We start from the raw sequence: 15,190 nt of genomic DNA, 5'->3' as shown, positions 1-15,190 counted from the left end.
TTGTAGTGGTGTGTACTGTGAATGTGAGATCCAGGGTTAGGTATAGTATTGTAGTGGTGTGTACTGTGAATGTGAGATCCAGGGTTAGGTATAGTATTGTAGTGGTGTACTGTGAATGTGAGATCCAGGGTTAGGTATAGTAGTGTAGTGGTGTGTACTGTGAATGTGAGATCCAGGGTTAGGTATAGTAGTGTAGTGGTGTGTACTGTGAATGTGAGATCCAGGGTTAGGTATAGTAGTGTAGTGGTGTGTACTGTGAATGTGAGATCCAGGGTTAGGTATAGTAGTGTAGTGGTGTGTACTGTGAATGTGAGATCCAGGGTTAGGTATAGTATTGTAGTGGTGTGTACTGTGAATGTGAGATCCAGGGTTAGGTATAGTATTGTAGTGGTGTGTACTGTGAATGTGAGATCCAGGGTTAGGTATAGTATTGTAGTGGTGTGTATTGTGAATGTGAGATCCAGGGTTAGGTATAGTAGTGTAGTGGTGTGTACTGTGAATGTGAGATCCAGGGTTAGGTATAGTATTGTAGTGGTGTGTACTGTGAATGTGAGATCCAGGGTTAGGTATAGTATTGTAGTGGTGTGTATTGTGAATGTGAGATCCAGGGTTAGGTATAGTATTGTAGTGATGTGTACTGTGAATGTGAGATCCAGGGTTAGGTATAGTATTGTAGTGGTGTGTATTGTGAATGTGAGATCCAGGGTTAGGTATAGTATTGTAGTGGTGTGTACTGTGAATGTGAGATCCAGGGTTAGGTATAGTAATGTAGTGGTGTGTACTGTGAATGTGAGATCCAGGGTTAGGTAGGTATACTGTGAATGTGAGATCCAGGGTTAGGTATAGTATTGTAGTGGTGTGTATTGTGAATGTGCGATCCAGGGTTAGGTATAGTAGTGTAGTGGTGTGTACTGTGAATGTGAGATCCAGGGTTAGGTATAGTATTGTAGTGGTGTGTACTGTGAATGTGAGATCCAGGGTTAGGTATAGTATTGTAGTGGTGTGTATTGTGAATGTGAGATCCAGGGTTAGGTATAGTAGTGTAGTGGTGTGTACTGTGAATGTGAGATCCAGGGTTAGGATAGTAGTGTAGTGGTGTGTACTGTGGATGTGAGATCCAGGGTTAGTATAGTATTGTAGTGGTGTGTACTGTGAATGTGATATCCAGGGTTATGTATAGTATTGTAATGGTGTGTACTGTGAATGAGATCCAGGGTTAGGTATAGGTGTGTATTGTGGAGGATGAATGTAGATCCAGTTAGGTATAGTAGTGGTATTGTGGAGGAGTCTGAATGGTAGATCTAGGGTTAGGTATAGTAGTGTAGTATTGTGGAGGAGTCTGAATGGTAGATCCATTGTGGAGGAGTCTGAATGGTAGACCCAGGGTTAGGTATATAGTGTAGTATTGTGGAGGAGTCTGAATGGTAGATCCAGGGTTAGGTATAGTATTGTAGTGGTGTGTACTGTGAATGTGAGATCCAGGGTTAGGTATAGTAGTGTAGTGGTGTGTACTGTGAATGTGAGATCCAGGGTTAGGTATAGTAGTGTAGTGGTGTGTACTGTGAATGTGAGATCCAGGGTTAGGTATAGTATTGTGTAGTGGTGTGTACTTTGAATGTGAGATCCAGGGTTAGGTATAGTATTGTAGTGGTGTGTATTGTGAATGTGAGATCCAGGGTTAGGTATAGTAGTGTAGTGGTGTGTACTGTGAATGTGAGATCCAGGGTTAGGTATAGTATTGTAGTGGTGTGTACTGTGAATGTGAGATCCAGGTTAGGTATAGTATTGTAGTGGTGTGTATTGTGAATGTGAGATCCAGGGTTAGGTATAGTAGTGTAGTGGTGTGTACTGTGAATGTGAGATCCAGGGTTAGGTATAGTAGTGTAGTGGTGTGTACTGTGGATGTGAGATCCAGGGTTAGGTATAGTATTGTAGTGGTGTGTACTTTGAATGTGATATCCAGGGTTATGTATAGTATTGTAGTGGTGTGTACTGTGAATGTGAGATCCAGGGTTAGGGTATAGTAGTGTAGTATTGTGGAGGAGTCTGAATGTAGATCCAGGGTTAGGTATAGTAGTGTAGTATTGTGGAGATCTGAATGGTAGATCAGGGTTAGGTATAGTAGTGTAGTATTGTGGTGAATGGTAGATCCAGGGTTGAATGTGAGTATTGTGGAGGAGTCTGAATGGTAGTAAGGTATAGTAGTGTAGTATTGTGGAGGATGAATGAGATCCAGGGTTAGGTATAGTATTGTAGTGGTGTGTACTGTGAATGTGAGATCCCAGGTATAGTAGTGTAGTGGTGTGTACTGTGAATGTGAGATCCAGGGTTAGGTATAGTATTGTAGTGGTGTGTACTGTGAATGTGAGATCAGGGTTAGGTATAGTATTGTAGTGGTGTGTACTTTGAATGTGAGATCCAGGGTTAGGTATAGTATTGTAGTGGTGTGTATTGTGAATGTGAGATCCAGGGTTAGGTATAGTAGTAGTGGTGTGTACTGTGAATGTGAGATCCAGGGGGTTAGGTATAGTATTGTAGTGGTGTACTGTGAATCCAGGGTTAGGTATCCAGTGGTGTTAGTGTGAGATAGTTAGTATGTAGTGTAGTGGTGTGTACTGTGAATGTGAGATCCAGGGTTAGGTATAGTAGTGTAGTGGTGTGTACTGTGAATGTGAGATCCAGGGTTAGGTATAGTATTGTAGTGGTGTGTACTGTGAATGTGAGATCCAGGGTTAGGTATAGTATTGTAGTGGTGTGTACTGTGAATGTGAGATCCAGGGTTAGGTATAGTGTAGTATAGTCTGAATGGTAGATGGTGTGTACTGTGATTGTGGAGAGTCTGAAGGGTAGATCCAGGGTTAGGTATAGTAGTGTATGAATGGTAGATGTTAGGGAGGAGTCTGTGAATGGTAGATCCAGGGTTAGGTATAGTAGTGTAGTATTGTGGGAGGAGTCTGAATGGTAGATCCAGGGTTAGGTATAGTAGTGTAGTATTGTGGAGGAGTCTGAATGGTAGATCCAGGGTTAGGTATAGTAGTGTAGTATTGTGGAGGACTGTGAATGAGATCCAGGGTTAGGTATAGTAGTAGTATTGTGGAGGAGTCTGTGAATGGTAGATCCAGGGTTAGGTATAGTATTGTAGTGGTGTGTACTGTGAATGTGAGATCCAGGGTTAGGTATAGTAGTGTAGTGGTGTGTAGAATGTGAGATCCAGGGTTAGGTATAGTAGTGTAGTGGTGTGTACTGTGAATGTGAGATCCAGGGTTAGGTATAGTATTGTAGTGGTGTGTACTGTGAATGTGAGATCCAGGGTTAGGTATATTGTAGTGTAGTGGTGTGTAGTGGGTGTGAATGTGAGATCCAGGGTTAGGTATAGTATTGTAGTGGTGTGTACTGTGAATGTGAGATCCAGGGTTAGGTATAGTATTGTAGTGGTGTGTATTGTGAATGTGAGATCCAGGGTTAGGTATAGTAGTGTAGTGGTGTGTACTGTGAATGTGAGATCCAGGGTTAGGTATAGTAGTAGTGGTGTGTACTGTGGATGTGAGATCCAGGGTTAGGTATAGTATTGTAGTGGTGTGTACTTTGAATGTGATATCCAGGGTTATGTATAGTATTGTAATGGTGTGTACTGTGAATGTGAGATCCAGGGTTAGGTATAGTAGTGTAGTATTGTGGAGGAGTCTGAATGGTAGATCCAGGGTTAGGTATAGTAGTGTAGTATTGTGGAGGAGTCTGAATGGTAGATCTAGGGTTAGGTATAGTAGTGTAGTATTGTGGAGGAGTCTGAATGGTAGATCCAGGGTTAGGTATAGTAGTGTAGTATTGTGGAGGAGTCTGAATGGTAGACCCAGGGTTAGGTATAGTAGTGTAGTATTGTGGAGGAGTCTGAATGGTAGATCCAGGGTTAGGTATAGTATTGTAGTGGTGTGTACTGTGAATGTGAGATCCAGGGTTAGGTATAGTAGTGTAGTGGTGTGTACTGTGAATGTGAGATCCAGGGTTAGGTATAGTAGTGTAGTGGTGTGTACTGTGAATGTGAGATCCAGGGTTAGGTATAGTATTGTAGTGGTGTGTACTTTGAATGTGATATCCAGGGTTAGGTATAGTATTGTAGTGGTGTGTATTGTGAATGTGAGATCCAGGGTTAGGTATAGTAGTGTAGTGGTGTGTACTGTGAATGTGAGATCCAGGGTTAGGTATAGTATTGTAGTGGGTGTACTGTGGATGTGAGATCCAGGGTTATGTATAGTATTGTAATGGTGTGTACTGTGAATGAGATCCAGGGTTAGGTATAGTAGTGTAGTGGTGTGTACTGTGAATGTGAGATCCAGGGTTAGGTATAGTAGTGTAGTGGTGTGTACTGTGAATGTGAGATCCAGGGTTAGGTATAGTAGTGTAGTGGTGTGTACTGTGAATGTGAGATCCAGGGTTAGGTATAGTAGTGTAGTGGTGTGTACTGTGAATGTGAGATCCAGGGTTAGGTATAGTATTGTAGTGGTGTGTACTGTGAATGGTAGATCCAGGGTTAGGTATAGTATTGTAGTGGTGTGTACTTGAATGGAGATCTGTTAGGTATAGTATTGTAGATGTATTGTGAATGTGAGATCCAGGGTTAGGTATAGTAGTGTAGTGGTGTGTACTGTGAATGTGAGATCCAGGGTTAGGTATAGTATTGTAGTGGTGTGTACTGTGAATGTGAGATCCAGGGTTAGGTATAGTATTGTAGTGGTGTGTATTGTGAATGTGAGATCCAGGGTTAGGTATAGTATTGTAGTGATGTGTACTGTGAATGTGAGATCCAGGGTTAGGTATAGTATTGTAGTGGTGTGTATTGTGAATGTGAGATCCAGGGTTAGGTATAGTATTGTAGTGGTGTGTACTGTGAATGTGAGATCCAGGGTTAGGTATAGTAATGTAGTGGTGTGTACTGTGAATGTGAGATCCAGGGTTAGGTATAGTATTGTAGTGGTGTGTACTGTGAATGTGAGATCCAGGGTTAGGTATAGTATTGTAGTGGTGTGTATTGTGAATGTGCGATCCAGGGTTAGGTATAGTAGTGTAGTGGTGTGTACTGTGAATGTGAGATCCAGGGTTAGGTATAGTATTGTAGTGGTGTGTACTGTGAATGTGAGATCCAGGGTTAGGTATAGTATTGTAGTGGTGTGTATTGTGAATGTGAGATCCAGGGTTAGGTATAGTAGTGTAGTGGTGTGTACTGTGAATGTGAGATCCAGGGTTAGGTATAGTAGTGTAGTGGTGTGTACTGTGGATGTGAGATCCAGGGTTAGGTATAGTATTGTAGTGGTGTGTACTTTGAATGTGATATCCAGGGTTATGTATAGTATTGTAATGGTGTGTACTGTGAATGTGAGATCCAGGGTTAGGTATAGTAGTGTAGTATTGTGGAGGAGTCTGAATGGTAGATCCAGGGTTAGGTATAGTAGTGTAGTATTGTGGAGGAGTTGAATGGTAGATCTAGGGTTAGGTATAGTAGTGTAGTATTGTGGAGGAGTCTGAATGGTAGATCCAGGGTTAGGTATAGTAGTGTAGTATTGTGGAGGAGTCTGAATGGTAGACCCAGGGTTAGGTATAGTAGTGTAGTATTGTGGAGGAGTCTGAATGGTAGATCCAGGGTTAGGTATAGTATTGTAGTGGTGTGTACTGTGAATGTGAGATCCAGGGTTAGGTATAGTAGTGTAGTGGTGTGTACTGTGAATGTGAGATCCAGGGTTAGGTATAGTAGTGTAGTGGTGTGTACTGTGAATGTGAGATCCAGGGTTAGGTATAGTATTGTAGTGGTGTGTACTTTGAATGTGATATCCAGGGTTAGGTATAGTATTGTAGTGGTGTGTATTGTGAATGTGAGATCCAGGGTTAGGTATAGTAGTGTAGTGGTGTGTACTGTGAATGTGAGATCCAGGGTTAGGTATAGTATTGTAGTGGTGGTTAGTGAGATCCAGGGTTAGGTATAGTATTGTAGTGGTGTGTATTGTGAATGTGAGATCCAGGGTTAGGTATAGTAGTGTAGTGGTGTGTACTGTGAATGTGAGATCCAGGGTTAGGTATAGTAGTGTAGTGGTGTGTACTGTGGATGTGAGATCCAGGGTTAGGTATAGTATTGTAGTGGTGTGTACTTTGAATGTGATATCCAGGGTTATGTATAGTATTGTAATGGTGTGTACTGTGAATGTGAGATCCAGGGTTAGGTATAGTAGTGTAGTATTGTGGAGGAGTCTGAATGGTAGATCCAGGGTTAGGTATAGTAGTGTAGTATTGTGGAGGAGTCTGAATGGTAGATCTAGGGTTAGGTATAGTAGTGTAGTATTGTGGAGGAGTCTGAATGGTAGATCCAGGGTTAGGTATAGTAGTGTAGTATTGTGGAGGAGTCTGAATGGTAGACCCAGGGTTAGGTATAGTAGTGTAGTATTGTGGAGGAGTCTGAATGGTAGATCCAGGGTTAGGTATAGTATTGTAGTGGTGTGTACTGTGAATGTGAGATCCAGGGTTAGGTATAGTAGTGTAGTGGTGTGTACTGTGAATGTGAGATCCAGGGTTAGGTATAGTAGTGTAGTGGTGTGTACTGTGAATGTGAGATCCAGGGTTAGGTATAGTATTGTAGTGGTGTGTACTTTGAATGTGATATCCAGGGTTAGGTATAGTATTGTAGTGGTGTGTATTGTGAATGTGAGATCCAGGGTTAGGTATAGTAGTGTAGTGGTGTGTACTGTGAATGTGAGATCCAGGGTTAGGTATAGTATTGTAGTGGTGTGTACTGTGGATGTGAGATCCAGGGTTATGTATAGTATTGTAATGGTGTGTACTGTGAATGTGAGATCCAGGGTTAGGTATAGTAGTGTAGTGGTGTGTACTGTGAATGTGAGATCCAGGGTTAGGTATAGTAGTGTAGTGGTGTGTACTGTGAATGTGAGATCCAGGGTTAGGTATAGTAGTGTAGTGGTGTGTACTGTGAATGTGAGATCCAGGGTTAGGTATAGTAGTGTAGTGGTGTGTACTGTGAATGTGAGATCCAGGGTTAGGTATAGTATTGTAGTGGTGTGTACTGTGAATTGAGATGGTTAGGTATAGTATTGTAGTGGTGTGTATGAATGTGAGATCCAGGGTTAGGTATAGTATTGTAGTGGTGTGTATTGTGAATGTGAGATCCAGGGTTAGGTATAGTAGTGTAGTGGTGTGTACTGTAGGTATGAGATCCAGGGTTAGGTATAGTATTGTAGTGGTGTGTACTGTGAATGTGAGATCCAGGGTTAGGTATAGTATTGTAGTGGTGTGTATTGTGAATGTGAGATCAGGGTTAGGTATAGTATTGTAGTATGATGTGTACTGTGAATGTAGATCAGGGTTAGGTATAGTATTGTAGTGGTGTGTATTGTGAATGTGAGATCCAGGGTTAGGTATAGTATTGTAGTGGTGTGTACTGTGAATGTGAGATCCAGGGTTAGGTATAGTAATGTAGTGGTGTGTACTGTGAATGTGAGATCCAGGGTTAGGTATAGTATTGTAGTGGTGTGTACTGTGAATGTGAGATCCAGGGTTAGGTATAGTATTGTAGTGGTGTGTATTGTGAATGTACATCCAGGGTTAGGTATAGTAGTGTAGTGGTGTGTACTGTGAATGTGAGATCCAGGGTTAGGTATAGTATTGTAGTGGTGTGTACTGTGAATGTGAGATCCAGGGTTAGGTATAGTATTGTAGTGGTGTGTATTGTGAATGTGAGATCCAGGGTTAGGTATAGTAGTGTAGTGGTGTGTACTGTGAATGTGAGATCCAGGGTTAGGTATAGTAGTGTAGTGGTGTGTACTGTGGATGTGAGATCCAGGGTTAGGTATAGTATTGTAGTGGTGTGTACTTTGAATGTGATATCCAGGGTTATGTATAGTATTGTAATGGTGTGTACTGTGAATGTGAGATCCAGGGTTAGGTATAGTAGTGTAGTATTGTGGAGGAGTCTGAATGGTAGATCCAGGGTTAGGTATAGTAGTGTAGTATTGTGGAGGAGTCTGAATGGTAGATCTAGGGTTAGGTATAGTAGTGTAGTATTGTGGAGGAGTCTGAATGGTAGATCCAGGGTTAGGTATAGTAGTGTAGTATTGTGGAGGAGTCTGAATGGTAGACCCAGGGTTAGGTATAGTAGTGTAGTATTGTGGAGGAGTCTGAATGGTAGATCCAGGGTTAGGTATAGTATTGTAGTGGTGTGTACTGTGAATGTGAGATCCAGGGTTAGGTATAGTAGTGTAGTGTGTACTGTGAATGTGAGATCCAGGGTTAGGTATAGTAGTGTAGTGGTGTACTGTGAATGTGAGATCCAGGGTTAGGTATAGTATTGTAGTGGTGTGTACTTTGAATGTGATATCCAGGGTTAGGTATAGTATTGTAGTGGTGTGTATTGTGAATGTGAGATCCAGGGTTAGGTATAGTAGTGTAGTGGTGTGTACTGTGAATGTGAGATCCAGGGTTAGGTATAGTATTGTAGTGGTGTGTACTGTGAATGTGAGATCCAGGGTTAGGTATAGTATTGTAGTGGTGTGTATTGTGAATGTGAGATCCAGGGTTAGGTATAGTAGTGTAGTGGTGTGTACTGTGAATGTGAGATCCAGGGTTAGGTATAGTAGTGTAGTGGTGTGTACTGTGGATGTGAGATCCAGGGTTAGGTATAGTATTGTAGTGGTGTGTACTTTGAATGTGATATCCAGGGTTATGTATAGTATTGTAATGGTGTGTACTGTGAATGTGAGATCCAGGGTTAGGTATAGTAGTGTAGTATTGTGGAGGAGTCTGAATGGTAGACCCAGGGTTAGGTATAGTAGTGTAGTATTGTGGAGGAGTCTGAATGGTAGATCCAGGGTTAGGTATAGTAGTGTAGTATTGTGGAGGAGTCTGAATGGTAGATCTAGGGTTAGGTATAGTAGTGTAGTATTGTGGAGGAGTCTGAATGGTAGATCCAGGGTTAGGTATAGTAGTGTAGTATTGTGGAGGAGTCTGAATGGTAGACCCAGGGTTAGGTATAGTAGTGTAGTATTGTGGAGGAGTCTGAATGGTAGATCCAGGGTTAGGTATAGTATTGTAGTGGTGTGTACTGTGAATGTGAGATCCAGGGTTAGGTATAGTAGTGTAGTGGTGTGTACTGTGAATGTGAGATCCAGGGTTAGGTATAGTAGTGTAGTGGTGTGTACTGTGAATGTGAGATCCAGGGTTAGGTATAGTATTGTAGTGGTGTGTACTTTGAATGTGATATCCAGGGTTAGGTATAGTATTGTAGTGGTGTGTATTGTGAATGTGAGATCCAGGGTTAGGTATAGTAGTGTAGTGGTGTGTACTGTGAATGTGAGATCCAGGGTTAGGTATAGTAGTAGTGTAGTGGTGTGTACTGTGGATGTGAGATCCAGGGTTAGGTATAGTATTGTAGTGGTGTGTACTTTGAATGTGATATCCAGGGTTATGTATAGTATTGTAATGGTGTGTACTGTGAATGTGAGATCCAGGGTTAGGTATAGTAGTGTAGTATTGTGGAGGAGTCTGAATGGTAGATCCAGGGTTAGGTATAGTAGTGTAGTATTGTGGAGGAGTCTGAATGGTAGATCTAGGGTTAGGTATAGTAGTGTAGTATTGTGGAGGAGTCTGAATGGTAGATCCAGGGTTAGGTATAGTAGTGTAGTATTGTGGAGGAGTCTGAATGGTAGACCCAGGGTTAGGTATAGTAGTGTAGTATTGTGGAGGAGTCTGAATGGTAGATCCAGGGTTAGGTATAGTATTGTAGTGGTGTGTACTGTGAATGTGAGATCCAGGGTTAGGTATAGTAGTGTAGTGGTGTGTACTGTGAATGTGAGATCCAGGGTTAGGTATAGTAGTGTAGTGGTGTGTACTGTGAATGTGAGATCCAGGGTTAGGTATAGTATTGTAGTGGTGTGTACTTTGAATGTGATATCCAGGGTTATGTATAGTATTGTAATGGTGTGTACTCTGAATGGTAGATCCAGGGTTAGGTATAGTAGTGTAGTATTGTGGAGGAGTCTGAATGGTAGACCCAGGGTTAGGTATAGTAGTGTAGTATTGTGGAGGAGTCTGAATGGTAGATCCAGGGTTAGGTATAGTAGTGTAGTATTGTGGAGGAGTCTGAATGGTAGATCCAGGGTTAGGTATAGTAGTGTAGTATTGTGGAGGAGTCTGAATGGTAGACCCAGGGTTAGGTATAGTAGTGTAGTATTGTGGAGGAGTCTGAATGGTAGACCCAGGGTTAGGTATAGTGTACGTGTGTGGATGTACCCTCTGAACAGGTCTCTCCAGTCCACTCATCAGGACAGATACAGACTCCACTCTGCAGCTCACCACTGTTGAAACAGTCCAGATGAGGGATTGTGGTGGTAGAGGTGGTGGTGGAGACGGGGGTGGTAGAGGTGGTAGGAAAGATGGTGGTGGTAGAGGTGGTGTTAGACATGGTGGTGGAGGTGGTGGTGGAGGTGGTGTTAGACGTGGTGGTGGGAGAGGTGGTTGTGGAGGTGGTGTTAGACATGGTGGGAGAGGTGGTGTTAGACATGGTGGGAGAGGTGGTGGTGGAGGTGGTGTTAGACGTGGTGGGAGAGGTGGTAGGAGAGGTAGTGGTGGTGTTAGAGATGGTAGGATAGGTGTTGGTAAAGGTTGTGGAAAAGGTGTTGGTGGAGTTGGTAGAGATGGTGGGGAGACTGATACTGGTGATAGGGATAGAGGTAGGGTAACCAGTAGTTGGAAGACCAGTAGTATTTATGTAACCAGTAGCTGGAGGATCAGTAGTATTTAGGTAACCAGTAGTTGGATGACCAGTAGTAGCTGCAGAGTATTCAGTAGTTGGACTGTCGGTAGTTGGAGTGTCAGTAGTTGGAGTGTCAGTAGTTAGATTATCAGTAGTTGGACTGTCGGTAGTTGGAGTGTCAGTAGTTGGAGTGTCGGTAGTTGGAGTGTCAGTAGTTAGATTATCAGTAGTTGGACTGTCGGTAGTTGGAGTTTCAGTAGTTGCAAGGTCAGTAGTTGGTGTATCAGTAGTTGGAATGTCATTAGTTGGAGGGGCACTAGCTGGAGAGTCAGGCGTTAAAGGGGCAGTAGTAGTTGGAGGGTCAGAGGTTATAGGAGCAGTAGTAGTTGGAGGGTCAGAGGTTATAGGAGCAGTAGTAGTTGGAGGGTCAGAGGTTATAGGAGCAGTAGTAGTTGGAGGGTCAGAGGTTATAGGAGCAGTAGTAGTTGGAGGGTCAGAGGTTATAGGAGCAGTGGTAGTTGGAGAGTCAGAGGTTATAGGAGCAGTAGTAGTTGGAGGGTCAGAGGTTATAGGAGCAGTAGTAGTTGGAGGGTCAGAGGTTATAGGAGCAGTAGTAGTTGGAGTGTCAGAGGTTATAGGAGCAGTAGTAGTTGAGGTAGTTATGTCAATGGTGGTTGGAATGTCAGATGATGTGGTGAGATCCCCCTGTGATAAAGACACTTTAAAAAAGAGAATTAACTCAGTAAACCACATAAACAAGGGAACATAATGCCAGTTGCTATAAACAGAGGAGATGATCCATGCTGTTCCAGTTTCATTGTGTCTGCATCAGTGTAGAATAAACGGTCTGCATCACTGCCAATAAACGGTTGATAGCAAAGGCTACTCTGTTATCAACTGTATCTGAGACCTGACAGTAGTCTATTCACAGTATGTAAACAATGTCTTAACAGTAAAATCTGAAACAATGTCTTCACTGATGTTACTGTATCCCTTGCAGCAAACAGAGAAAACATCAATCAATCATTGCCTATAAATCTAACTTTAAAATGAAATAAACCTCACTGTAAAAACAGTAAGGTTATATATGGGTAATAATCAATTGCTAAGTTAAATGCATCATACATTTTTGCACATCTTCATTGAAAGCAATTTTCCAACATAATTCTCAATCACAGAAGACTCTTAACAACAGCATCATACACTGAGTTTACCAAACATTAGGAACACCTTCCTGATGTTGAGTTGCATCTCCACACACTTCTGCCCTCAGAACAGCCTCAACTCGTCAGGGCATGGACTCTACAAGGTATCGAAAGGGATGCTGTCCCATTTTGACTCCAATGCTTCCCACAGCTATGTCAAGTTGTCTGGATGTCCTTTGGGTGGTGAACCATTCTTGATACACACAAGAAACTGTTGAGCATGAAAAACCTAGCAGCGTTGCAGTTCTTGAACAAAAACGGTGGGCCAGGCACCTATTCCCATACCTGTTCAAAGGCACTTAAATCTTTTATCTTGCCCATTTACCCACTGAATGGAACACATACACAATCCATTTCTCAATTATCTCAAAGCTTAAAAATCCTTCTTTAAACTGTCCCTCCCCTTCATCTACATTGATTTAAATAAATTTAACAAGTGACATTAATAAAGCATCATAGCTTTCACCTGGAATCACCTGGCCAGTCTATGTCATGGAAAGAGCAGGTGTTCTTAATGTTTTGTACAGTCAGTGTAGTCTGAACATCTTAAATCACCCTGAATGAATCCAATATAGAGCAAGTCGTACCTGTAGCAAAGACAACCATAACCCATAGCTCCTTCATCTCTGCTGTTTCCAGTCATCCAGTGTCAGCAGACTGCACATTATTAGGACGTCTGTTGGTCTTATGCTGCGGGCTCTCCACCTGTCACAGAGACTGTAGTAACGTTCAGGTACCAATTAATGATTTACTATTGAAATTAAGGGGGCAGTACTGTACAGGATCAGTAAAGACACACACAAATAAGTCAGCTATGTTACAGGACGAATAAAATGCCCCAGTCAACCAATAGCATTACCCTTCTCTATGCAAAACATTCTTGGTTGCAGCAGGGAAGGTACAGTTCATGTTTTGGTAAACAGAACAACTTTTTTTCCACTAGAGCAGGTGTAATTAGATCTCCAGATTAGAGTTGAAGAATTAAACAAAGTAATGGAAGTGTCTTGGAGGTCTGGATTAGAATGTGAGGACACTTGAAGGTATACTTCTTTAGAACAGGGTTTCCCAAACTCAGTCCTGGGGCCCTCCTGGGTACAGGTTTTGTTTTTCGCCCTAGCACTACACAGTAAATTAAATTAACCAACTCAAGATTTGATTATTTGAATCAAACAGCATTGAAATGACTTAAACCACATCAAAACTGTGTTGAAATTATAATGGACCTACAAGTATAGTCTACAAATACCTAGGTGTCTGGCTAGACTGTAAACTCTCCTTCCAGACTCACATTAAGCATCTCTAATCAAAAATTAAATCTAGAATTGGCTTCCTTTTTCGCAAAACAAAGCTTCCTTCACTTATGCTGCCAAACATACCATCGTAAAACTGACCATCCTACCAATCCTTGACTTCGGGCGATGTCAACTATAAAATAGCCTCCAACACTCTACTCAGCAAACTGCATGTAGTCTATCACAGTGCCATCCATTTTGCCACCAAAGCCCCATACACTACTCACCACTGCGACCTAGTTTGGACTAGTTTGAGCAAATGTTGACTGCGAGGAAGTCTCTAAATGGGGGTCATCGCTGTTGGGGTCACCTGGCAGGTACTTTCCACCCTGAGTATTCTGGGAGCTGGATGGTACCGCAATCGCTACTCCTTCTTCCTCCATCAAGGAACCCAGAATCAGAATCACCTTTATTCACCAAATACATTTGCAGGTACAGGAATTTGACTCTGAAATGGTGCGGCCACAATAAACAGAATATACAGACAGACAATAAACAAACAGATTATATACGGACAATACATACAGTGGGGCAAAAAAGTATTTAGTCAGCCACCAATTGTGCAAGTTCTCCCACTTAAAAAGATGAGAGAGGCCTGTAATTTTCATCATAGGTACTAGGTACCACACGGGGGTACCTAGTGAATGACCTGCAGAGAGCTGGGACCAAAGTAACAATGCCTACCATCAGTAACACACTACGCCGCCAGGGACTCAAATCCTGCAGTGCCAGACGTGTCCCCCTGCTTAAGCCAGTACATGTCCAGGCCCGTCTGAAGTTTGCTAGAGAGCATTTGGATGATCCAGAAGAAGATTGGGAGAATGTCATATGGTCAGATGAAACCAAAATATAACTTTTTGGTTAAAACTCAACTCGTCGTGTTTGGAGGACAAAGAATGCTGAGTTATATCCAAAGAACACCATACCTACTGTGAAGCATGGGGGTGGAAACATCATGCTTTGGGGCTGTTTTTCTGCAAAGGGACCAGGACGACTGATCCGTGTAAAGGAAAGAATGAATGGGGCCATGTATCGTGAGATTTTGAGTGAAAACCTCCTTCCATCAGCAAGGGCATTGAAGATGAAACGTGGCTGGGTCTTTCAGCATGACAATGATCCCAAACACACCGCCCGGGCAACGAAGGAGTGGCTTCGTAAGAAGCATTTCAAGGTCCTGGAGTGGCCTAGCCAGTCTCCAGATCTCAACCCCATAGAACATCTTTGGAGGTAGTTGAAAGTCCTTGTTGCCCAGCAACAGCCCCAAAACATCACCGCTCTAGAGGAGATCTGCATGGAGGAATGGGCCAAAATAACAGCAACAGTGTGTGAAAACCTCGTGAAGACTAACAGAAAACGTTTGACCTCTGTCATTGCCATCAAAGGGTATATAAGATAAACTTATATTGAGATAAACTTTTGTTATTGACCAAATACTTATTTTCCACCATAATTTGCAAATAAATTCATTAAAAATCCTACAATGTGATTTTCTGGGTTTTTTTTTCATTTTGTCTGTCATAGTTGAAGTGTACCTATGATGAACATTATAGACCTCTCTCATCTTTTTAAGTGGGAGAACTTGCACAATTGGTGGTTGACTAAATACTTTTTTGCCTCACTGTATATACATATACACACAGTACCAGTCAAATAAACATATATACTGTATATAGACACATAATTAATTTAGCCTATAGACCAGGCTAAAAAACTACAAACTACACTATGAACACCAGGCTAAAAACTACAGACTACACTATAAACACCAAGCAAAAAACTACAGACTGCACTATAAACACCAGGCTAAAAACTACAGACTACACTATAAACACTAGGCTAAAAACTATAGACGGCACTATAAACACCAGGCTAAAAACTACAGACTACACTATAAACACCAAGATAAAAAGTACAGACTGCACTATAAACTAAGACTAAGGAGATGA

At 42.1% G+C, this 15,190-nt stretch overlaps 1 protein-coding gene across 1 annotated transcript in view; it reads right to left on the bottom strand.

Annotated features, from left to right (window-relative positions):
* Positions 1 to 12,605, bottom strand: part of LOC124008060 (salivary glue protein Sgs-3-like) — a 41,993-nt gene extending 29,388 nt beyond the window's left edge. The window contains exons 1-2 of the mRNA XM_046318964.1: positions 12,540 to 12,605; positions 10,530 to 11,466 (exon numbers count right to left, since the gene is read on the bottom strand). Coding sequence (XP_046174920.1) covers positions 10,530 to 11,466; positions 12,540 to 12,576 — 974 coding nt within the window. The 5' untranslated portion in view covers positions 12,577 to 12,605. The remainder of the gene's footprint in view (positions 1 to 10,529; positions 11,467 to 12,539) is intronic.
* Between the last annotated feature and the right edge of the window lie 2,585 nt (positions 12,606 to 15,190).

Source organism: Oncorhynchus gorbuscha, linkage group LG21 (assembly GCF_021184085.1).
Source record: "Oncorhynchus gorbuscha isolate QuinsamMale2020 ecotype Even-year linkage group LG21, OgorEven_v1.0, whole genome shotgun sequence".
Lineage (NCBI taxonomy): Eukaryota > Metazoa > Chordata > Actinopteri > Salmoniformes > Salmonidae > Oncorhynchus > Oncorhynchus gorbuscha.
This window is presented reverse-complemented; position numbering and strand designations above follow the sequence as displayed.